The sequence below is a fragment of the Aspergillus viridinutans genome (genome assembly GCF_018404265.1).
Source record: "Aspergillus viridinutans IFM 47045 DNA, scaffold_2, whole genome shotgun sequence".
Lineage (NCBI taxonomy): Eukaryota > Fungi > Ascomycota > Eurotiomycetes > Eurotiales > Aspergillaceae > Aspergillus > Aspergillus viridinutans.
In genome coordinates this window covers 1,408,723-1,434,215 of record NW_025091218.1, presented here as the reverse complement: position 1 = coordinate 1,434,215, position 25,493 = coordinate 1,408,723, and the positions used below count along the sequence as shown (strand labels likewise).

General features: G+C 40.3%; 5 protein-coding genes across 5 annotated transcripts; 1 reads left to right on the top strand and 4 right to left on the bottom strand.

Annotated features, from left to right (window-relative positions):
* Positions 1–1,237: 1,237 nt before the first annotated feature.
* On the bottom strand, positions 1,238–2,374 carry Aspvir_004065 (putative sexual development protein (LsdA); the record flags this gene model as incomplete). The annotated part of the gene is made up of 2 exons (XM_043267302.1): positions 1,238–1,945; positions 2,003–2,374. The coding sequence occupies 2 exons, from the start codon at positions 2,372–2,374 to the stop codon at positions 1,238–1,240; spliced, it is 1,080 nt and encodes a 359-aa protein (XP_043123237.1).
* Positions 2,375–3,056: 682 nt separating this feature from the next.
* Positions 3,057–3,269, top strand: Aspvir_004064 (uncharacterized protein; the record flags this gene model as incomplete). Its single annotated transcript, XM_043267301.1, has 1 exon — positions 3,057–3,269. One exon carries the CDS (start codon positions 3,057–3,059, stop codon positions 3,267–3,269), a length of 213 nt encoding a protein of 70 aa, XP_043123236.1.
* Positions 3,270–3,910: 641 nt separating this feature from the next.
* On the bottom strand, positions 3,911–7,296 carry Aspvir_004063 (putative nitrate reductase; the record flags this gene model as incomplete). The annotated part of the gene is made up of 6 exons (XM_043267300.1): positions 3,911–4,682; positions 4,738–4,861; positions 4,913–5,301; positions 5,358–5,521; positions 5,587–6,990; positions 7,057–7,296. The coding sequence occupies 6 exons, from the start codon at positions 7,294–7,296 to the stop codon at positions 3,911–3,913; spliced, it is 3,093 nt and encodes a 1,030-aa protein (XP_043123235.1).
* A 415-nt stretch (positions 7,297–7,711) lies between these two features.
* On the bottom strand, positions 7,712–9,470 carry Aspvir_004062 (MFS transporter; the record flags this gene model as incomplete). Its single annotated transcript, XM_043267299.1, has 3 exons — positions 7,712–8,362; positions 8,417–9,166; positions 9,216–9,470. The coding sequence occupies 3 exons, from the start codon at positions 9,468–9,470 to the stop codon at positions 7,712–7,714; spliced, it is 1,656 nt and encodes a 551-aa protein (XP_043123234.1).
* An 810-nt stretch (positions 9,471–10,280) lies between these two features.
* On the bottom strand, positions 10,281–13,724 carry Aspvir_004061 (uncharacterized protein; the record flags this gene model as incomplete). The annotated part of the gene is made up of 6 exons (XM_043267298.1): positions 10,281–10,407; positions 10,458–10,817; positions 10,871–12,000; positions 12,051–13,428; positions 13,477–13,509; positions 13,558–13,724. The coding sequence occupies 6 exons, from the start codon at positions 13,722–13,724 to the stop codon at positions 10,281–10,283; spliced, it is 3,195 nt and encodes a 1,064-aa protein (XP_043123233.1).
* Positions 13,725–25,493: the final 11,769 nt, after the last annotated feature.

Here is a 25,493-nt window from a genome sequence, read left to right as displayed (position 1 = left end):
ACCTGTTAACACCATTTAATTTTCTTGTATCTAAGTACATATCAGGCAATCACTGGTGATTCGTCACAGACCTAAAGCTAATTCAGTCTTCTCGAGTCCCAAACAAAACAAGCATGATATCAGCATAGGAAGAGTAGTAACTATGCCCTTAATTAACAACAATCACGCCAGGTCTAGCCACTGTAGTCATATTGGGGAACAGCAGCAATGGATATCCGTTCATCAGGAACTGGTCGTACAGGAAAAGGACGTCTGCCGCTGTGTTTTACAGTCCAACTAAGAAGCAGGAAGACAGATGCACAAGCACCGCAGAGCGTCATGATGCAGATTGTGCGGTTTGGTCTTCTTTCGGAACTCGGATAGCTTTGAATGGTTGTGGATTCGGAAACCAGTGCTTGGGTATATTTGGACCCCTGCCCTCAAACCTGGCCTGTATGATGCACCGGGCGATATAGTCTGGGTCTTTGCAAACAGTGGCGAAGTTTTCACAGGTAACATGGTAGTCGTAGTCGACAGGGGTAGCAATGATAAAGAGAGCTTCGTATGTAGCGTCCTCTGAATGCTTTAGAATGTCCTCTCTGATGGTTTCATCGATGGCTTTGTCTGGGGAGCCTTCATTTTGTGTTGTCCTGGGCAGGATGATGAATTGATGAGGCACGAAGACATGACATCGACTCTTATCATAAAAACAACAGCTGAATAAGCTTAGGAATTGCTGAATAATCGGTCTTTAATTAGAAGAAGCGAGATGTCAATCATGTCATCCCCGGGCGACTAGTTGGCATCGCCGAAAAAGAGCACCAAACAGTCCGGGTCCACGAAGAGCTTCGTGGAGGCGGCCGCGCTGCCACTGCAGATCTCTCCATGCAGTTGGTCTAGCACCCAAGTAGTCTAACGATCACTCGGTCCGGTACAGCGCGCAGTCTGGTAGAGATTGAACTGCCAGTCGACATTGACAACCGTCGCGTTTCGACCGAGGTGATGTTCGTTGGATCGTACAACACAACGTGAGAGGGAAGGCCGAGGAGAGAAGAGAGAGCTACCTGGTAATAGCGTTTAATTTTTTATATCTAACTACCTATCAGGCAATCACTGGCGAATTGCCATAGAGCTAAAGCTAATCCAATTTTCCGGAGTCCCAAACAAACAAGCGCTATGGCAGCATAGGAAGAGTAGTAAGACAGGAGGCTTAAACAATAATGATGGAAGAATGAAGAGCACGATTTATAACAACAAGTCAATTGACAATGATCAAGCCAGGTCCAGCCACTGTCGCCCGAGCCACGTCATTAGCATTGCTGAACGGACCACTGCTGTTGGTCACAGCAGCAATGGTCAGTCCGTTCATCAGGAATTGGTCGTACGGGAAGAGGACCTCTGCGACAACCGTTCGGTCTTCGGTGGAGATGATATTCATTGATTCCACTATTGGTAGATTCTGTTGATTGATATAGGTCATCCACAAGCGCTGGGCCATGTTCCTGTCAGGCCTGAAGGCGACCTGGATGATCTGCGTCCGGTTTTCAGGTGGTGTCAGGATGGCCAGGGGATGGAATCTTTGCAGTGGAATCTCATGGATATTCGGGCAGCTGCCCGGGACGACAAAAGCATTGAGTATGGCGGAGAAAGCAAAGTTGAGATCACTGGTGGTGAGGAAGGGAAGTTCGCTGGGAATCTTGTCCTGCAGCACGCGGAACCAGCCCTCTTGTTCGCCTTCGTTTCCAATCACCGACGAGATGATCCGAGTGAAGTTGAAGTCACCCCCTACGGCAAATCGCTCCACCACGTCTTGCAGAGTTCCAAGGACAAGATCGGTGAAGTTGGCGGCCAGGACGATCGCGGAGTTAAAGTCGGAGACAGGGAAGTGATACCTGCAAGGAAGGATGGGAGAAACATTGAAGTGTTGAAGGGCGGTATTGGCGCTCAATTCATGCAACTCTTCTTGCTAAAGTCAATCGTTAGTCAAAGTGCGTTGATTGATGTATCTACGGAGGAGGCTTACCGCAAGAATTGCAGTGAGACTTCGGATGACCATATCCAGGTCTTCTTCATCTTCTTCGCATTCGTCATCGGGGATCTCGTAGCCCGTTACATTGTTGGTGACATTGTGAAGAAGACTGTTGAAGAAAGCCACCTCGAAGTTCTCATTGAAAGCGATCCATTGTAGGTTGACAATACCCTGTCGGCTGATGTTATTTGGAGGCGGCGTGTTTGGCAGCGTTCCATGTGCTCTCAGCTCGATTTCCCGTAGTTGATCAGGAGAAGGGAAGGGTAGGTTATCGGGCAGCGAAGAGTCATTGTGCCCCAGCCGCTGAGGAGCAGCGAGAGTAGGATTCGTTATGAACAGGAGAGAGACAATAAGAAGGAACTGCATGATGACGATGATGATGATGATGCAACTCGGAAGGTTGGACTGTAAGAGAATATGAGATTGAAAGGCGTAATGAGTGGAATGGATATAAGAGATGGATTGTAAGCTGGGACAGAATGCAGCAGATGGAGAATGTCGAAGATGCCAGAGGGGACTCGCCTCCATATAAACAAACAGGAGTAGCCAGGTGCATCGAGCGTAGATGCTCCTTCCTGGACATGCATTTCTGCCGTTGATAGGAACGACAGCTCCTGCTGCCATTGCACTTCCTGCATCATACATGCGACAGCTGTCGGTGGAGAGTACGGTTGTGAAAGTGCTGCGTCCTTGTTCAGCCCATGCCTGATGCGATATAACTCAGCATCGTTCCAACGACCAACACTGCCCTTGGTGTGCCTGACCTGTTCAAATGGTAAAATATGTCCAACCCCAAGCCAAAGCGCACTATTCTTGGGTCATCGGAGTCAACTTTCACGGCTCATGGCATCACTCTGTTGTCATTTTCACTCTTCAGATTCCTCTGGAACGGTATCTATTCTTAGCCAGCCGACGGCGTATAACCCTCCCTCCTGTTTTCTTCTTCCTTTCTCTCTCTTCCATCCCTCGTCCTTCCTCCAAGAACTCTCTGCCAGACAGCAAATTTCTTCATCTCAAGCTCCAACAACTTCTTCACCTTCAATCGATCATGGCCAAGGAAAGCTTCAACCATATCAAGCACTACCTCAAGCTCGTCAACGAGCTCCGCAAACCCAAGCCAGCGAACGACTCCAAAGAGTCCTCGCTCAAGGACCGAGTCAGTTCATTCAAATTGAAAGTGACGCCCTCAAAGGCGGATGAGCACTCTGGCTATGGCTTGAAGCGGGTGCCAACTCCCTACCCGCTCTTGACGCGCAACTGAGAAGCATGTCTTCTCACTTCTGTCTCTTCTCTCGTCTTGCTCTTGTCCTGCTCTGTTCGTTTCACTTGCTCGATACCAGCAGCTTCGAGCTGCCTTGCTATTGTCTTTACGCAATGTTTGTGTCATTGTGAATGAATATAATGCATAGCGCTTGTGCTTATGGTCATGTACTTCGACCTTGTGTATACTACGCTGCGTCAGTCAAACAACCGCAGTCAATCAATCGATCAATCAATCAACCGGTTGATACAGCCGTTCTAATTCTGTATTACATTGTAAGACAAGAAAAGTAAAAACTGAACTTATATAACTCAATCGTGTTACGTACATTCCTATCTGGCATGAGACAGGGATCCCCGCCGAGCACTTGGAAATAGGCGAGGCCTTGATGGAATCTAGTGCAGACAGCCATTATTTACACGTTACTCATATGTGATTCTTCTGGACTTACGTCTACTTGCCATTCAACTCTTTCTGGTACGTCCAAGAATTATGCGAGCAAACTTGCTCTGAGGCTTGTTGCCTCAGGGGATCCAGACCACCACCAAAGTCTAAGCAACTGCTGCAGTTCAACCCATGCGTGTTCCAAAGGGAAGTCCTCACCCGGGGAAATAGCACGCCGCAAATCCAAAAAGGCAATACTAGAAACCAAAAAGATTCTTGTCCTCATCATATCCCCACTTCTTCAAAACTGGCAAGACCGCTTTCTGGATCATGGTAGGCGGACCACACAGAAGCGCAACACTCTTCTCCCCCGGCTCAAAGGCGTACTTGTGGAGGATCTCCTCGTTCACATGCCCTTTTTCTCCCTTCCAGTCGTCCGCCGGGTGAGAAAGCACGTACGTGATCTGGAATTGGTCCGGATGTTCTTTTGCGTACTTGTCGAGTTCCCCGCGCATCAAAATATCCTCCTCGGACTTGTTGGCATCAATGGCCCGGACCTTAGGCCCGTTCCCCTGTTCTGTCCTCACAATTCGTGCAATGAGCTGATACCCCGGTGTGATACCAGATCCTCCTAGAATCAGTGTGATGTGATCGAAATGATACGTCTTGTTGTCGACGCGGAATTCGCCATTCCCGCGGTATCGGATCTCGCCTGTGAGCCCTTTTACTTCGACCTCCTCGCCTTCCTGTAGACAGTCGAGGATATTGCTCATTGTGCCGCCTGGCTGTGCGGAACTAGGGAAGTACGTCTTGACTACAAGGTCGAATGTGCCGTCTTCTTCGGACTCCAGGATGGGCCGGGTAGGGGTGTATGGACGAACAACAAGCCGGTCCTTGAAGTGGAAGCCGATCTGAAGATGCTGGCCTGTTTCCAGACCGAGCTTTTTGTCTTTGGAAGGGAGCTCAAAGGTGTAGCACTTTGTGTCCTCCGATAACGGTCGTTTGCGGAGGAATTTGACTGCGGTCCATCTGCGATGTTGAGGTGAGCTTTTGCTAGTCATGGTTTGAAGGATAAAGGACGTACTTGTGACGCTTGAGGGCCACCTCGTCTTCCTCTTTTGCTGATTCCGCTTTCTCCTTAGCTTTTTCTTCGGCTTCCTGCTTGATGAACTCTTGCGTTTTCTTGGTGACGGATCCCAGGAGGCACTCTATTCACTACGTTAGCACGTTATGATGGACAACGGAGAAGGATGTTGTACCCTCTAATTTCTGAACAGCATAATCGTCGTGGATACTTTCGAATTCCTCCGACGTGTCTTGATGGACTCGGCCCGCGTGGGACATGATGGGCGCTTTACCTCCTGGGTGCCAGCTCAGGACACTGGTGGCATCGTATACTTTACCGTTGATGATGATCCAGCAGTCATCATCCGTGGTGTGTTTTTCAATCTCTTCACGGGTAAACTGCTTCTCGGGAACGGCTGCTGATCGTCGGATATCTCCCTTCTGGATATCGATCGAGGGTTTCATCCACCCGTTCTCGCCCGTGCCAGCTTCAACGGGGTGACGGAACAGCAGATACGGCTTGTTGGTCGTCGGGTCCACTGAGGTTTCTGACTTGACGACGTAGTGGCAGTTGTTCATCATGCTGCTTGTGTTCAGCAAGGCTCTACCTCCGATTTACTTTCATGGATCGACACTCACCCTTCGAGATTCCACGTCGGGTTTTCCGGCTGGGTGTTCTTGTTCACATCCCAGCAACGGACGGTGATCTGCTCAGCGCGAAGTAGCTGCGTGATGTCGATGTCCACATGCCAGTGCAACCAAGTCCAGAATTTCTTGCCATGTCGCAGCGGTGCCTCGGGAAACTGTTCCATATCAACAGGCGTCAGAAAGCATGCACTACTAATCAAAGAAATAGCTACCGACGTACCTTGCGGACACAATACAGCCAGTGGACACCGCCATCGAGACTGACTTCAACTCTCTGTACTTCGTTCCCACCTCCATTATACGCGTAACCCATGATTCGGTACTTTCTGCCCTTTCTTATTTCCGCGTGGTCTATCCTCTCTCCTTGCGCCGGTCTCGCGATGACCGAGTTCAGCATCTGTTCGTTGCATGCCGTGCTTGAGAGACGATACATGGTCTGGCCTATTTCGTCAAACCGGTCGGTCACAAAGGAGGGGACGACCCGGTTATCGAAGATATGGTAATAGGTGTCATTCTCACGGTCGGTCACCCAGATCTTCTCCAGCCACTTCACACAACGTCCCCCCACGTACCCGGGAATCACCAAGCGCAGCGGGTAGCCATGGTCCGGAGGTAGGGGCGAGTCATTCATCTCATAGGCAAGGATCACATCATTGCAAGGATCCATGCAGTAGTCCAGAGGAATGGAGGTTTCGTACTTTCCTTCGCTGAGAATCTCGGCGCCTCCAAAGTTCACCCAGAGGGGCACATCCTTGTATTCGTCCATCAGCTGCAGGATATCCGCCATGAGCAGGACGTCTCGCACGAGCACGCCTTTCCAATAGGCACAACCTACGGCGGCTGCGCCCCAGTTGAACCCTTTGCTGCGCTTGATCAGATTGAGCTCCTTTCTTCGATTTCCATCGCACGCCATCGCGGCGGGAATGTTGATGCTCTCAAACTTATCCTTCAAATCGTCCATTAACAAGGTCAACGACTTGCCGGCTGAGATCTCCAGCTTGTGGTTCTCCCAGAGGAGGTGAGGCACTGGGCCATGACTGCGCACATAGTGGAGGTAATTGGGGGTGATGAGACCTGCGTCGACGAGCTCGACCAGCTGTGGCTCGCCATTCAGCGGATGCTTTCCAGTTAGTCGGATCAAGTGGTCCGTCCGAGGAACCCAGTTGTCCGGGGTGAATTGATCGGCTTCATCGATCTCTCCTGGCAAAAAAGAACTCCCCGCAGGCGAATGGCCCTTTCCGTCGTTCGATTTCAACGACCGCATATACTCTGCCTCCTGCTTCAGATACGCCAGCAGTGCCTGCTGCTCCGGGGTATACTTTGGTTGCGAGTCTTCCTCATCGCCCTGATCTCGTCCTTCCTGACCCGACTCGACAGGCTTCTTGTCCGAGCCGTCAGTCTCACCCTCCTGCTGCTGCTGCTGTTGCTGTTGCTGTTGCTGCTGCTGCTGCTCCCCTCCCTTTTCTTGCTGCTCTTTCTTCTCCTTCTCCTTCTCCTGCTCTTCCATCTCCTTCTTCTTCTCATTAATCAACCACGGCTGCTCTTCCTTGATAAACTCCTCCGTCGTATGCAGCACATACCGCCAATGCTTCGGATGCACATCCGGCCTCCTCAAGTGAAAGTCCTACAAAGATAAGCCTCCCTCCATTTCTGGGTATTGACATGGAAAAGAGGATATGGATATGCTCACCTCCTGCTGTTGCAAAAAGTCCCGCACAGTCAGGAGCTCCCCCCTCTTGGCCTTGGCCCGCAGCTCCTCCGCCCGCCTCTCGGCCTCCTTCTCGAGCTCAAAGCGCCAGTCGTCGCCCTCATGCGTCAGCCCGGGGAAACGATCGTCGCGGTTGCGCACGCCGACGCGGTGACTGTGCGATTGCGTCCAGTCTGGCTCGTTGAGGATTTCGAGATCGGTTGCGCCGGTGGGTTTGGGCATGTTTGCTTGACTACTCCGTGCACCAATTACTTATAATTTCTTGGAAGGCTGGGAGTGGAGGTTGTCTGTCTACCGGTTACAGTGTATTTAATGATCTTGGCTTCCGCGGAGATGTGTTGTATGGGGAATTCCCAATGAGAGGCGGATGACATCACGCAGGACAATAGAGTTCTGGGGTCGGACACTGCGGTTCCAATGGACTGGTGGATGGGATTCCATGACACAACGGAATCATTTAGTGTCCCTGTTATGCAGGATAGCCTGGAGGGATGGTGTTAAGACCTGGTCTATGCATTGCTACCTCCACGCTGGAATCAACTAAAGCTGCGGGGAATCAAGGCACAGAAGCACAGAGTCTACACAAGAGGAACCTAATTCCGCTGATGTCATTGGGAAATGCTTGATTAATTTCCATTCATCCCACGGCCCTAGTAAACACCGAAGACGCACCCCCCAGACTCGCGACCCCAGTCAGCACCAACCACAGAAATTCCAGGCTGGCTGCACAGGTGCTCCTGAACCGGTCTTCCGGGATGCGGGACCAAGCCGTCCCTGTCGTCTGTCCCTGGGCGCTTTCAAAGGACTGGCCCTGTAGTTCCACCGCGACACGATCCAAAAACAGCGTCCCGCTGACAGTAACAGCGAGACACATCCCCACGGTCCGAAAAAGCGAGCACATCAGTAGCGCAGACGTAGGGTTAACGCTTCTTTCCTCCTGCTCGCCGTAATCCCGCGGCACGGGTGCCGGCCGAAGACACTTTTTGAATCCGGAGAGAAGACATCCGTGCCCCGCGCCTGTCGCGACGAGGACGAGGATCCAGCCTGCGGTTGGGGTGGTCGAGTCCAGTGTTACGAGACACCCTGTGCAGAGGATGAGGAGCATCCATCCGACGCGGACCAGCCAGAAACAGTGCCGGCGGTTGTCCAGGACTGCGAGCTTTTCTGTCAGGGTTAGGGTGAGGAGGGCGAGGGCTATTATCGAGGCGAGGCTGGTGGCGGTTACTGGGAGGGGAAGCGATCGGACGAAGATGAAGTATATGGTTAGGTTCTGTAGGTGGTAGAGGAGCTATTGCAATCAGCGGCGAGTCAGTTTGCAGATTCGAAGACGGGAGAGACCAACTGTGAACCCGTGCAGGAAGCTGCCGGTGTACATCATCAGGACGGGAAGAGTGCGGAAATCGTTCTTGTGGAAGAACGGTCGAATAGCCCATTTCGTCTCGTATACAGCTAGCACGACGATCGAGGATGTTCCGATAGCAACAGGGGTGAGAACCCGCCAGTCGCTCCAGGGGTAGCTTGTTCCCCCCCAGCTGATCCCTATAAGCAGCGAGCACAGTCCCAGGAGAGTCAGCACGCCGCCCAGCCAGTCCATCTTTAACAATGTCCGTGATGAGATCCCCCTGTGACCTCGCAGGTCAATCGCAAAGGGTATCACGAGCATGCCGAGCGCACAGAAGAAGAAGCTCGAGTAGAAGGCCCCGCGCCAGGCGATGTACTCGTAGAACAAGGTGCCGATGACCAGGCCGAGGATGGCTCCCGCCAGGCGGACCCGGGAGACATAGCTCGAGAAGCGTATGAGGTGTTTATCGGGTATATTCTCCGCCAGACAGAGCAGCGAAACAGACACCACGCCCCCTCCGCCGAGTCCTTGTATGAATCGACCGGCGACGAGCTCGGATAATTGCAGGGAGCCACCGCATACTCCCGTCCCGACTGTTGAGAGGACAGACGCCGCGACCAGAAGAGGCCCGTGCCCGATTACCTCGGCCAGGATCGAAAAGAAGATCTGTCCCGTCGCGCTGGCGAGAAGGTAGCATGAGTTGAGCCAGAGTGTGCTGCTGAGGGGTTCTCCAAACGTGAGTGATAAGCCCTGGCCAGCCGTTAAGAGGGGCGTCAGCGTGGTGTCTTGGAGCCCTTACCGGTATGAATGGGATGACCATTGTCGCATCAAAGGCAACCCACATGGTCAAGATCGAGATACAGATCAGAACGAGCCATTCCTTGACTCGGGGCTTCCATTCTCTGCTCCCTGGGGTTGCCACCGGCACGGACAGCTCGACCGTGTCAGTATAGGAAAACGTATCGTCATCGTAGCTGTGGAATGCTCTGCCGGATTTGAAGTGGTCTCTGGTGGTGTTCGCAGTGTACTCTGTATCAATGGATTCTACACCCATTTGGTGTGGTTGCGCAAGTCAAGACATAGAAGGCGCCAGTGTCTAGTAGACAAGTGTCCTGGAGAATGATGAGAAACTGTCCGAGGGAAATATGGCAACCGAAGCCAGGTTTATCAACGAAAGATCGAAAAAGACCCGGTTTCCCTCATGGTGGCTTTACTGCAAAAGCATGATTAATTCTCCGCAAGGGATGTACTGTGCTCAGATGCTCACATGGTGGAGTCAGGATTATTTATGACAGGAATAGAGAAGGAAGGAGTTGGGAACTGGTGTTGAGGTTGAGCCCTTGATTCATGCTCCAGTGGGTGTCGTCCGCATACTCTCCTGCATTCCTGATGCATTATGCTGTTGAGTCTGCGACCACGCAGGATTTGTGGATATCGCGCACGGATCGTGCAAGGAGTTCCGAGATGAGCTAATGATCTTGTTTAACTCGAGCATGGAATGCAGGAGGCTCAACGATCGCCGTTTCGAAGCATCCGAGCAACTGCCAAGTTCAGCCGGCATTGTTAGTCATGAAGTTCTGTTGCTCAAGGCATGAACGATGAGCTTATCGAACGCTGATTCAGTGAGGAGACTGGCTTTCCATTCTCAATTGCACCTATTGAGCAAGTTAGCAAAGCCGCTGGAAAAGATAGGTAGCACAACAGAGAACAAGATGGCCTCCTTCTGTTACCCGGTCCGCAAGCAAGACAATATATCCAGAATTGAGATACATAACATTCGTATTCTATGCGCAAGTATTTACAGTGAGGACGAACAAGTCGAGATTTGATAACCTCAAATATGTATAAGCAAGATGGTAACCGCTCACTCAAGCTTCTCGCGGGACGGTGGTCTCGAGAGGCGCGATTGATCGAGAGACGACTTCGTGCTATGTGCTGTGCTGACAGCATGAAAGGAAAAGTCAAGCTCTCCCACGAGAGCCTTCACATTTCTATCCAACCGCTTTAGCATGTTATCAAACACGGGTGATGTCTGACTCACCTCATCAATCTCTCCACATCTCCAACAATGCATCTGGTCGAGATCTGCAGTACAGAAAACGTGGCAAATCCTGGCTCCGTAATGTGCTTGATGCTGAGAATGTCTTTGTCGAGCGCTTCTAATCTCCTTGTGAAACTGTACGGTCGAGGAGTCTTCAGGTACGGCGGCAGAGGCTGTCGGTTCGTAATACTCGCAGAGAGAAGGCACAGAACCGAGGTCACCTCGTGAGTCGTAACGCGTGCACTGGACACCAGTCTTTTGAAGTCGTGAAGCCAGTCGGAATTCGATGCATGGGGGTCCTCGCTTATCTGCAAAAGAGTGTCCGCGGCATAGCCTAGCAAACTCAGATAATTAACGATACTATCGGGTGTTAGTGGTGAGACACTGGCAATGAAGTGAGATGGGAGCTATACTTTTCAATCGATGATATGATAGCCTGGTACCGCTTCTTGGGAAACCGGCCTCCGATGGGCACTTCCCACTTCAGAAACTCCGAAGATGTTCGCAAGCCATTCAACATCAGCATCTGCTTAGAAAACACTTTGCCTCGCGCTTTCTGCAGTCTTCGCCCTGCTGATGTTTTCAAAGCCAGATCACCCTCTTCGTCCCGCAAGCGTGCAGACACGGTCTCGTGGATAATAGAATAATAATTCGCCAGTAGATAAAGCGAAGCTCCAAGGCTCTGGCGAAGAACTCCATGCTCGGAGATTGGAAATGGGAAAAACGTCCAGAAAAATGCGACCGCGATACCTGCGGCCACGATGGCAAGACGATATGGAGCAAGAAGATAAATGGGATAATAAGCCTGGCCGTTAGAGGTCGCAACCTGTTGCCCAACCTTGCGCACCTGAAGCTCATAACCGATGATCATGGACGTGGTGATGATGACGATAATCCCGACGATTCGGAAGCGGAAATGCTTGATAGGGACATAAAACCCACAGGCGACAAACAGCCAGAAGAAGACAATCACGCCCGGTGTCTTTTGACCTGGAATATACCAGGCCAAAAGGCTGAGAACCATCGCTATCACAGTGCCAATCAGACGAAGCACAAAGCCAAAAATGCTCTGTCCCGCGGTCGGCGACATGCTGATGTTGACCATGATCATGGCCCAGACCAGACGTTGATGGATGAAGAAGGTCTGAGTCTGATGAAGTAGGCCAACGACGTAGATAGTCATAGTAGCACAAGCCACTCGAAATCCGTACGCCGACTCTGATGAACGCAGCAGCCAGGGTATTACCCTGATTTTGTCGCCGATCTTCTGAATGGTGGTTTCAGGGGGCAAATGCTCTGGATCCTTCCTGTGCCTGTACGCTTCACCGAGCTGAAGAATATGGCTCTGCGTGTGGATATCGCCCAAGTGATCGTCTTCATGAGTGTCCTCCGCCTGAAGTATACTGCGTAACCACTTCAGTAAGCGTTTAGCACCAGGAATGATCAGACGTGATCTTGACAACTTTCCGCTTTTGACTTTCTCATCGGCGAAATGAATAAAATCCAGTACTGTATGGCCTGTCGAGTAGAGTAACTGTTCCATCTAATCCAAGGAGTCAGCAGGAAAATCGAACAAGTTGCTTCCGCACCTACATAAAGAAAAAGATAGAGCTGTCGTCGGCTCCTATCGCGACCGACCCCGGATTTGTCGAGTATGAATTCGTCCAGATCGGGCCAGTCAGAAGAAGGACGCTCGAAGAAATCCGGAGGTAAGGTGATGCCCTTCTCCTCACTCCAGGTCCTCAGAGCGAGTCGTTTTGCCACCTTAAAGTCGCTGAGCTTTCGCTCATAATACGCCGCAAACCCTGCTTCTCCTGGGGACGGGGGTTTCTCTGCGGACGCTTCCAGATCCGGGGCCCCGTCCGTCGGAACATTTTTCTTTCTGAGCGAAGTTTTCGGTGGTTTTGTCAGCTGCAACGATAAAGAAATGTGTTCTAGGCCGCTATCGATAGTCTCTATAATGGAGGCGAAGGGGTCATGCACAGCCTTCATAATTTCGTTCCATTCGTGTACAACACGACTGCGGATGGTGGTCGCTATGTCCGTTGCGAGTGGGTCAATGGGCTCGTTCCATTTGTTGTAATCCGAGAGACGCTGAAAAATGTCCACAATGAAGCTGAGACCGACAACTGGAATCATCACCTGGCGTAAATGTCTGAAGATGGCTTGGAGATCGTCAGGACCGAGCTTTCCAATGGCGAACTCGCGCTTCGCGAAGGTTAGGTCCGCGTGCAGTTTGCCATGGAGGTCCGTAATCTTCTGGACCGCAGTTCGAATAGCTTCTGCTTCTGGGCTATAGACCTTGCCCTTCTTGGAATATTTCTCGACTGTCTCGTCATATGTCTCGGCCCGGCCAAACATGTCGTCGCGTTCCAGACTCTCAAAGTACTTTGTATGAGCCTTGAGACCTGCGCGAAGACTTCCGATATAACTCGCCATCTCTTTGAATACACTATGCCTTGAGGTCACAGGATAGAGAAACAGGGAAACGCCCGTACAGATTCCCAGCCCGATCAAACATGCTTCGAGCAAGGTCCTCACCAAAGCAATACCGGCGGCCATGGTGGGGATCCGAGGGGCATATGACGAGGTGATATTGGCAATTATGGCATAGATGATCACCGGAAATTGGAACTGTTGATAGTGGGCACGAAACGAGTGTACCAGGTATATCTGGAAAAACAGCAGCACGCCACTCACGGCGGAGGCGGATGAATTGTACTCGTTGGCTGTCGGATCCGAACTCGATACAGAGGCCGCGTCCGCAGCAGACTGATTGTTCTGTCGTGCTTTCACGCTGCAGAACATCATAAGCAGAGCGAAGGCCGTTGCGACACAGACCGCCAGCACGTCCAAGATCATCATCTGGATGAATTTGGCCCGTGGCATGATGGCAAATCCGAGAACAGAGATGATTGCTATGAGATAACCGGTAGTGCTAAACCGTGCTGCGACAGAATCGGCTTGAAACCTGTTCGTTGTTAGCGATGTAATGTGAGGAACTGAGGACATTTCTTACATGGCTATGGCAATAGCAGGTGGTAGAGCACCCCTAACACCTTGTGAGTTTCAACAGGTAGAGTCAATTGCAATTACTCACTTCATCATCAAGATGACCGTTCGTCGATCCAGATCCAACCTGGACCATCCAATCTTGAACATACGGAAAAGGTTCCATTTCTCCTGCTCTTTCTTCGTGTCTGGCTCATCAGTCTGTGAGTACTGTGAGGAGCTTGCCGACTGGCGCGAACTGACTCGCGACGCCATGGTAGGATCAACGAGTTCAGTCGAACCCCGCGTTTCCCAGTCAGTGGGCTGTCAGAAGTTGATGACTGAGCTCTCACTCTCTCAGTAGACTGGGGCCGATCATCAGCATGTTCAAGTGATCAACGGATACGTCCTCCGACGTTGGTCAATAAACGCGGGACAAGCTGAGGTCAATTCATGAACAACAATTACACAACTCTTGCAGAGATCCCTCTAAAAGTGACAAGGACTTGGATTAAGGTTTTGGTTGGAACTCAGAGCAGGAGATGCCATCGACAGTCTGGGGGGAATTAGATGGCCTTTGATAGTGGCTGTGTATGTAGCTTCACAAATGCCTCAGATCTGCAGTCCTGCAGAGGATTGCTTAGCCTTATTAGAACCTTCTTTTCTTTTCAATATACCTCTCAGACAGTGATCAACTTCATAGTACTTTCTTTTGTTGCATCAATCACTGATGATTAAGAGACATGACCTTTGATAACTAGATAGATGTTGGTCAGTGGGTGATGGTAGGATCCCGGCAATGATGCAAGGAACAAATACTGCTCTGTGGGTCGGCACTTTGTGGCTTAGTAGTCTATAACTGAACAGTTTTTTCTGCAATTCCCATCTAATTGCCTGATACAGGTGCTGCCACTTTTATCAGGGCTACACGTGACAGCGCCCTGAGCACTCCAGGCACTTATTAAGCACTCACTATGCACTTACTAAGCATGTACTAACCACTCTGGCAGCTGAGACCTCCCTCCCCGACCACAGAGAGACTGTTTACATGTTTCTTTTAGTTAAGTCCTATTTCTCTAGCTCAAACTTCCTCCTTCTATTGCTGTCTTATGATCTATTAATGCCACTGGCATAAGCTCTTAATACCTGTGGCAGGCTTGTACCATTCTACTAAGCATCTTAATAAAGGTTCCTCATCTTTATTCTTAATATGGAAGAATTTTGCCGCTGACTCTGATGTAATAGAAAGATTCTCCCCATCAACCTCCTTTTCCAGATATTAGCCAGCACAGTAACACAGCACGTTAAGAACAGCCATTCTATAAGTAGAAAATAATATAAGATATTATCCACCTACAAAAAGATACTAGCTAGCAAATAAACTACTGGAGCTCTCCTTGCGTCCAGTAAAGTCCTACTGGAGCTCATCGTCATATTATAGTATTACCTGTGACTAAGGGACACATATATATATATAAAGTTAGATCTTCCATATCTTCACACCCTTGCCATTAAAAGCCATCCAGGACGAGTCCTCCAGTTATAGGAAAACAGACTCCTACAGGGTAACATCAAAAGGTAACCTTGTTCATTTCCAAAGAAAATTCCATTCTGTGGCTTTCCCTCATTGTATTGACCATATAATATTAGGCAGGGAGCAAAAAGAACAGTCCTGATTTGATATCCTTACTATATGAGAATTCAATTCAATATTGATACTATTCGATTCGATATCCTTAGTATATGAGAATTCGATATTGATAAACTTTTAATGTTGTGTGGAGGTAGTGGCAATAGGTAATACATGCGGCAAACAGTAAAAAAAATCCAAAGTCCCTTTTGTAAAAATAGTCCGCCATAGGCATAGTAGGTTGGATGCCTGAGACATTGTGGACCCACATACAATCAATCATTTCACCTCACCTCATGCACCTCCAACAAAATGGCATGTCCAGAAATCTGCATTAGTTCTCACAATGTTGTGGCGTGCAAGGCTGTATTGCCTCAGCACACAAGCCTGCTGCATAGTGGTCAATGTCTATCGCGATAGACATTGACCACTCAAGTGGTTATGCTCGACGGCCATAATCCCTATTCTACTCTTCTGACCCCTCTCGCAGGCATGACTTTGCCAGCCAAGATGACTACCCCAGTAATGACAGTCTTCTCATTTAACTTCCTTTGACTCCCCATCTTCTACTATGGCCGGCGAGGAAGAGTCTTTAAAAAATTTAAATCAGGCCATCTCCTCCAAGATTTTAGAGCTTAAGTCACTTACTCATGCTATAGGAGATGCTGTGAGTTCTGCTCACTCTAAGTGTATTACTCTGCTGATTATTAGCTGATATAGGTAGTTAGTGATTATTTAAAGCATATTTCATAATCAGAAGACTAGCTTTTATCTCTTCACTAGGCCCTTATCAGAAAGCTCAGCAGACCATCTAGGGCTGATTACCTAATTTCTGAGTGATAAGACTGGTTTTTGAACTTTATTTCTTATAATAAATTAAGACTTTCTAATGATCAAGTTCAGGCTCTTGCATCTGTTACAAAGCATTGGGCTCTGAGTTTAGATAATATTAGATGCCTTAAGACCTGCGTAGACCTCTGGGCTACATGCCCTTATTTATTTTATGATGGTGGAATACCAGATAAAGATATTATTTAATAGTGTTATAATAACTTAGAATATATTAAGGATATTGACTCCACCAGGCGCAAGGTGTTGCTTATAATATTATCTTAATAGGTTTATATAAGATAGAAATAGCTCCTCTCTACCTAAAAAATATGAAAACACTGCAGGAAATCTGGGAGTAATTATAATAGTTAAAGCATAACTCTTCTTACTTCTGTAATATGTGACATTTGTTGTCAGCTATAGGAGGATTTAGAGGATTATAGAGATATAAGGAGGAGAAAACTCTCGTGCTACTTATTATTTAGATGGAAGTGGGATAGATTAAGCTATAGGGAGCTAATACTTGTTATGACACAGCCGCATTAGCGCAAAGCGGATATGATGGGCAGAATTAGAGAAGGGAACCACAGCCAACTGATTCTAGGTACCAGAATTATTGGGTGGAATAATTTATAATTACACCAGGGATACCTATCTCAGCCTAAACTAATATATGATGACTACCCTAGAGAAGGGACTATGCTAAGATAAGGAGTAGTAAGCTACTCTATAATCTACTCTATAGTAACTATAGAAGTAGTAATAGGAGTTATAAATAGAGTTACTAATAGAGGAACTATAGATATATAAGGATACTTATTATTATTATATCTAGTACTCTTAGTTTAGTTCCTTATATTTAATATTAATAACTTACTTAAGTATAAGTTCACTAGTCTAATTTATTAGTTACTCTCTTACTATTAAGTATATATACTTAATAGGCCTTACTTCTATCTCTACTATTATTATTCTTATATTACCTTTAGATTATCCTTAACCTTTATAAGGTCATTATATCATTGCATTATTAGGCTACCAGGGTGGTAGGCCTTAGGTAAGTATTAGATATAGTCTAGGGACTATATCATCTTATTCCTAAAGTAGTTAACTAGTAGAGAACAGCAGAGATAGATCCTAGGGTATGATAAATTAAATACTATATAGTATAAATTACTTTAGGAAGTTTAATTAACTCTTAATATTAAATATTATAGCAGGAAATGCACTAACCCCTACTAGCTTAAATATTAGGAGGGCAGCACTGCAGCAGATACCTATATAACCTCAGATTATAGTTAGAGTTGCATAACCGAACCGCAAAAATCGAATCCAACCCTGAGTGGGTTGGTGCGAGTTTAACCGCAAAACCCGCCACTAGGCCTAGATAGGCAGTCACTAGCCTATCTAGGTGGGCGGTAGGGCCCTGCAGAATTAAAAATTTTAATGGTTTTTAGAATTCAATTTCTCCTACCTTAGGCCTATGCCTTAAGCCTACTAAATAGGTTTATATAAAATCATAATTTTTATATGAAATATATGGTAATTATTATCATATTAATGTAAATCTAAAATATCAAATTAATATCTATAGGGCTGAATGGGTGGTGGTTAAAAATCATTTAAAAGTTATGATGGTTGTCAAAGGCCGGTCACATATATATATATATTCCCACCACTTCCATACCAACCCATGACAGAGATGATTATTCCCTTATATCTCAGCAACCACTAGGTATTTTGAATTAATGTTTATATATTTAGATAGCCTAAATCAGGGGCTATCTAGTGATACCAAAATATCTAGGGAAATCCTAGAAATTAGGGATTACTAAGCAAAACAGTGCCAAGATCACTGAACGGTTCGGTTCCAACTGAGGTTGAACTCGCCCGAACTCGCACCAAATGCAACTCTAATTATAGTTAAAGGTCTGATAGGAATGGTGAAATAGCTCTAGGAATATATCTAATAACTAGAAGGTTAATTTATAGCTAAGTCTATTAAGGTCAGACCATCTGAACTATTTAATAGAAATAGGTCTAAGCTATGAGTATTTCTTATATAGTTAGATATATATATCTATATAAATAGGAAGAAGCTTACTACTAAGGTAGAGAGGGTTTTACTTATAGTAACCTATCTAACTAGACTAGTGTTTAATTAGTTTAAACCTTTTATTAGGGATTATCAAGAATATAAAGAGGATAATTAAGCTAATAAGACTAATAAGATATTTACTAGTTATAATATATTTAAGGAATGGTTAGAGAATACTTTTAGTAATATTAATAAAGAGTATAATGCTAAGAGATAGCTATAGTAGCTTAAGTAGATAGGATCTATAGGGGAATATATATTATAATTCTAATAGATTATATTCTATTTAAATTAGGATAAGGATATAAATATTATATAATTTAAAGAAGGCTTAAAGCTAGATATCTAAAAAAAGTTAATCTAGATAAAATAACTAGATAAGCTTAGTAGAATAATTAAATAAGTAGTTAAAATTAATAATAAATTATAAGATTTCTATATATATAGAAAGGACTAAAGTAACTAGAATAGCTTTAGTAATAGRTATACTATAAAYTATTAATTAAATAATARRAGGCTAGCTTARCTATAGAGCTAAGGATATTTAGATYCTTATAGACTATAATTAATAGAGTTAGATATAACTTAATAGATAGTACTTTCTAATAAGGAAAGAGAATAGTAATAATATAATAAGTTATATTTCTATTATAGGAAACTAGGATATATATTAAAAGACTATAAGTAAGAACCTAGAAAGGGTTAATAATATAGAAATAAGAAATAGCTTAGGGTAATAGCAGAATTCTATACTATAAAAAGAGGAGCTTATAATATAACTAATACTATAATTCTAGGGAAAAGGAGTAATAAGTAGCTAAGAAAACTATTTAAAGAATATATAACTCTTAATAATAATAAGATTAAAAAAGAGCTTTAAGAAGAAGACTCTATAGAGTATAGAAGTATAAAAAGTAATTAGCCTACTAAAGAATCTAGTATACTTATAGTAACTAATTAAGATTTACTAACTAGTAATAAGTATAGTTCTAATAAGTAGGAAAATATTACACCTAAAGAACTTATTTATAAATATATAATACTTACTAATAATAAGAAATATTAGGTTATTAGTTCTAATAAAGAAAAGATTAACTATAAAGAGCTAGATTAAGTAGACTTTCCTATAATAGATTAGACTATAATTAACTAATCTATTAATCTACTTAATAAAAAGTATAGAACTTAGTAAATAAGCCTTAATCTTAATAAGAAGCAGCCTTATAAGATTTCTAAAATACTCTATAAATAATCCCTATAAAATAATAATAAGGTAGACCAGTATACTATATAGCTATAATAGCTAGATAGGAAATAGTTAGCTAAATTAGAAGTATACTAACTAAATAAATAAATCCTTAATAAAGTTAAGTAAGGAGTGAAAGAATGTATATATTAGAATCTAGAGTATTAGACTTAGGTTAAATCTTAGAAATAGTATATAACTTATTATACCTAATACTTTATATACTATTAGAGGTGTAGGAAGTAGAATAAAGACTTTTATTAAGAACTTTAAGAAGTTTCTTAGAAGAAACTACTAAGACTAATTTATAGCTTATATAGCTATAACTAGTGCCTATATAAGTACTTCTAAGATTATCTAGAATATAGTAAGATAATATAGATTACTTACTATAGTAATAATTATAGTATCTACTATAATAATAAGTATATAATAAGGTTTTAGCTAGAAATACTAGAGATTATAAAATAGAATAATACTTATCCTTACTAGAAGCTTAAATACTTATATAAAGGATACAGGAAATACCTAGAATATAATATTATATATTAGATAGCATGCTTTAAAGAATAGTATATTATATATTATAATAGAAAGCTAGAGGGAGGATATTTCCCTATATTATTATAAAATACTAAGGTACTATAATAGGAAACTTAATACCTTATAGTAATAAAGGTATAGTATAGTAAGTATCTAAAGCTAGATATATAAATATTTAACTAGCCTATAGAAGTAATAGTTAACTTAGGGATAATAGGTAATTATATATACCTAGGATTTATAAAGAAGCTAGGACTTCTAGGAATTATAAAGATAGTATCTAAACTAATTATAGATCTAAATAAAGAGAATTTAGGAACTCTCTTAATTATAACTAAATTAGGGACTATATCTATAGTTATATTAAGATATTTTAAATAACTAAACTTTAATATAGTACTAATAAGATAATATAATATAGTGTTAGGGATTCTATAGCTTAAGAATTATAATTTAGTAATTAACTAGAAGATAGGAAGTCTATAGTTTAACTATAAATATCTATAATAGGACTAGAGTTAAGGGGAAACTAGGGCCTTATAATATATTAGATTAAAAGAGAAAAGTAATAATACTAAATAGTTAAAGGATAAACTAAAGAAAAAAATAATAGCTAGCTAAAAGATAATAGTAGTATTAGTAGTAATAAAACTATTATAATAGATAGTAATAATAGAGCTTCTAGAATAGGTACTAAAGTAAGATAGTAATTATATAGATATTCTAATACCTAATAAGATAAGTAAAATCTCCTAAGATAAAAATCTTAAATATATAGACCTAGAGATAAGAAAATCTTAGGACTATAGACCTAGGACCTATATAGACCTAGTAGTAATCTAGATATAGGACTAATAAGTTAAGACTAATTTAGACTTAGGCTTATTATCTTAGGAATACTATAGATATAAAACTCTATTTAAGTAACTAAAATAGTATATCTTACTAGAATATAATAAATATAACTATTAAATTCCTTTATAGGAAGGAAAATTACTAGTATATAAGAAAATATATTAGATATTTAAAAAAGAGCTACAGATGCTTAAGAAATATATTAATAAATAACTATAACTTAGGAAGATATAACTATTAAACTTACTAGTAGGGTATAGTATACTCTTTATATTTAAAAAGAATAGAAATCTATAACTTTATATAGATTATAGACTACTAAATATAATTATAATTAAAGATTAATACCCACTTCTATTAATCTATAAAATCTAAGATTAAATTTAAGGAGTAAAATAGTTTATAAAGTTAGATATTACTAATATCTATAACTATCTATAGATAGTAGAAGGTAATAAATAGAAGATAGTATTTAGAATAAAATTTAGATATTTTAAATATATAGTTATATTATTTAGGCTAACTAATGCACTAGTATCTTTTAAATAATTTATTAAAGAGGTATTATATAAATATCTTTACCTTTTTATAATAGTCTACTTAGATAATATCCTAATCTTCTTTAAGGAAGAAAAATAATATATTAAGTATATTACTAAGGTATTATAGAAACTCTAGAAAGTAAATATTAAACTAAAACTAAAAAAATATAAATTCTATATCTAAGGAACTAAGTTTTTAGGATATTAGATATCTATAGAAGGAATCTATATAGAAATTAATAAAGTAAAATTAATTATTAAATAGCTATAACTAAGAAATATTAAAGAAGTTTAATAATTTATTAGACTTATTAATTATTATTAATAATTTATTAAAGAATATATAAAAATTATGTATTTACTTTTTAAATTATTTAAGAAAGTAAAAAACTTTAACTATAATAAGGACTATAATAAAGCTTTTTATTAAATTAAATAGTAAATTATTAGTGCACTAATATTAGTATAGAGTAATCTAGAAAAGGAAATAATAATTAAAACTAATATATCTAATTATATAATTAGAATAAGAATGACTTAACTAGGGAGTAATAGGAAACTATAACTAATTATATTTTATTTATAAAAGTTAATTTAAGTAGAACTTAACTATAATATCTATAATAAAGAACTACTAGCTATAGTAGTAGTATTTAAAGTCTAGAGAGTTTACCTAGAAGGAGCATAATATATAATTATTATAAAGATAGATTATAAGAACCTTATATTCTTCATAACTATGAAGGAACTAATAAAAAGATAAGCTAGATAGGCTAAGATACTCTTATAGTTTAACTTTAGGATTATTTACTATAAAGAAATAGAGAATAGATAAGTTAATGTACTTAGTTAATAACTAGATTATAAATTATAAGGGAAAATAGTTAAGCTAGTAATACTAAAATTATAAGAGGATAGTTTATTAGTATATAACTATTATAGTCTTATAGTAATAATTAAACTATAAAAGGACCTACTAATTTAAGAAATTATTAAAGTAATAAAAAAGAATAAAATTATTTAAGAAATACTTAAAAATTTAGTAGATAATAAATATATAACTACTAATAAATAAGGGTTAGTATACCTATGAGGACTTATCTATATATCTAAGTATATAAGAAGTAAGATTATTACTAGGTATTATAATAACCTAATATATAGTTATATAGAAACTAAGAAAATAGCTAAAGCTATTTTAAGGAACTACTACTTTCTAAATATAAGAAGAAAGGTACAGGGCTATATTTATTAATATAAAACTTATATTAGAGATAAGCTAGCTAGATACTAGCTATATAGAAAGATATAATTATTAGAGATACTAAAGAAACTATAGAAATAGATTACTATTAACTTTATTAGATTATTACCAGAGTTAAAAGGGTATAATTACCTAATAATAGTTACTAATAGACTTATGAAATTTATCTATCTAATACTAACTATAATAATAATAATAGTATCACAACTTGCAAGCTTACTTATGGGATATATAATTATTAATTATAGAATACTATAATATATTATATTAGATAGAGATAAACTATTCACATTAAAATTTTAGTAATTATTAATAGACTTAATAGGAATTAAGCAAAGACTCATAACTGTATATTATCTATAAGTTAATAGATAAATAGAATAGATAAACTAGATAGTTAAATAATATCTATAATACTATATAAACTACTAATAGGATAATTAGGTAGTTTACCTACTAATAGCATAGTTTATATATAATAATACTATTTACTTAATAATAGGAGAAACACTATTCTTTACTAACTATAGATATAATCCTATATTAATTAGAGAACTATGAAATAAAGTACCTATGGCAGATAAAGCTATAGATTTAGTAGATACTATTAATTATTTAAGGACTTAGCTTTTAAGGAATATTAAATTTATAAACCTTAAAATAGTAATTTATTATAATAAGAAGCACAGGAGTACTCTAGATCTTAAAAAGAGGGGGAAAGTCTATCTACTCTATAGAAATATTAAAATAAAATAATTAAGTTAGAAACTAGATTATCAGAAAATTAGACCCTTTATTATTAAAGAAAGAAAAGGACTAGTTAATTATAAACTATAACTACTAAAAAGTATATTAAAAATTTATCTAGTATTTTATATCTTATTATTAGAACCAGCACTAAAAAATATAAAAATTACTAAAGATATAGAAATTAATAATAACACTAAATAAGAGTATGAAGTTAAGGAAATTCTAAATTATAGATAAGTTAGTAGAAAGCTATACTATCTTATAAAGTAGAAAGGATATAATACCTTAGAAAATATATAGGAATCTATTAAGAACCTAATAGGCTATTACTAACTTATCTAATAATACTATTTAAAGGGAAATTAAAATTCTCCTAGAAGGTAGAAGGTATCTAATTAATCTCTACTATTATCTAACTAAAATTAGAATTCTTAGAAGTTATAGCTAGCTATTTAACCTTAGCTATAGGATTAGGCTACTTAGAGGACTTCTTCTTATCTAAGATCTATAATAACTCTATATTATATTTAGATATCTTAAAACCATACTCCTTAAGAAACTTTTGTTATTTTTAAAGCTATAAGTAATAAGCTAATAACTTAGTAATCTTTTATTATTTTCTATTAATTCTTTTTAAATCTTCTCTAAATAGTCCTATAGTTAATAAAGCTTAGGATATAAGAGTTCTAACTTATTATTAGTTAAGGAAAGCTTAGAGGTAACCTTCCTTTTAGCTACTTTTAGAATATCCTATTTCTTTATAGTATAAAAATCCTTTTTATATAAATAACCTTAGCAAGTACATAATATATACTTTAAGTATTTATAGGACTAGTCTATTATATAAGTTTTACTAGATAAAGTATAATAATTATAAGGAAAAGAAGTAATAAAGCTATTCTTAGTAATATACTCTACTTAATAAATATAACTAGTAACTTAATTATAGTTATAGAGAAGTTTAGGAGCAGGAGTACCTTTAGGGATAGTATTAGTATAATACTTAGGTATAATAAGTAAATATAGTTAATAAAAGAAATTACCTACCTAGGGGAAATACCATCTTTTAAATTAAGTTTTAAGGATAAAATACTAAGAGAGAGGGAGGTGATATTATAATATTAATATAGCTATACTAATACTAGGTAGATATAATAGGCAGAATTATAGAATAATAATAACTAACTAAACTATAGTTATTAAATCACAGAAAGACCATAGTTTCTAGTACAGAAACTATATATAACTATAACCTTTCTATTAATACCTAGAATTACTCTATAGTACTCTAGGGCACTAGGCTAGATCTACTAGGAAGGGGATTACACCTAATATATAATATAGTAGAAGGGTATATAATATAGTTAGTATCTTAATATTATAAATATCTACTAATATACCACCCTACTACCTACTATAACTATTATTAAGAGGGACTATAGGTATATAAGGGCACTTATTACTATTATATCTAAAGATCTTAGTTTAGTTCCTTATATTTAATATTAATAACTTACTTAAGTATAAGTTCACTAGTCTAATTTATTAGTTACTCTCTATTATTAAGTATATATACTTAATAGGCCTTGCTTCTATCTCTACTATTATTATTCTTATATTACCTTTAGATTATCCTTAACCTCTAGGAGGTCATTATATCATTACATTATTAGGCTACCAGGGTGGTAGGCCTTAGGCAAGTATTAGATATAGTCTAGGGACTATATCATCTCATTCCTAAAGTAGTTGACTAGCAGAGAACAGCAGAGACAGATCCCAGGGTGTGACAGAAAGTAAAGAGGTATTAACTAATCTATACTAGTTAAGTTCTCTTCTAGCCTAGTATAAAGATATATTTAGAGAAGAGTTAGTTATAGGAATACCTCTAGTTTAATTATTAGAATATTATATTAATATAGGAGATTTACTACTAATTAATATTAATTCTTACCCTTAGTTACTAGAGAAGTTTAGTAAGATAAAAAGATAAGTTAAAGAGCTTTTAAAAAAAATAGTTATTTATCTATTAGCTAGTACTTAGGGCTTTTCTATTATAATTATTCTAAAACTAGATAGAAAGTAGTAATTTTATATTAACTATTACTTACTTAATAAGATAACTATAAAGAATACCTATCTACTACTAAGAATTTAAGAACTCCTAGATTAAGTAGGTTAAACTAAGTATCTTTTAAAGCTTAATCTCCTCTTTAGTTATTAGTAGTTATAAATAGGTAAATTATTAATTCTAAAGATAGCTTTTAATATATTATTTAGTAAGTTTAA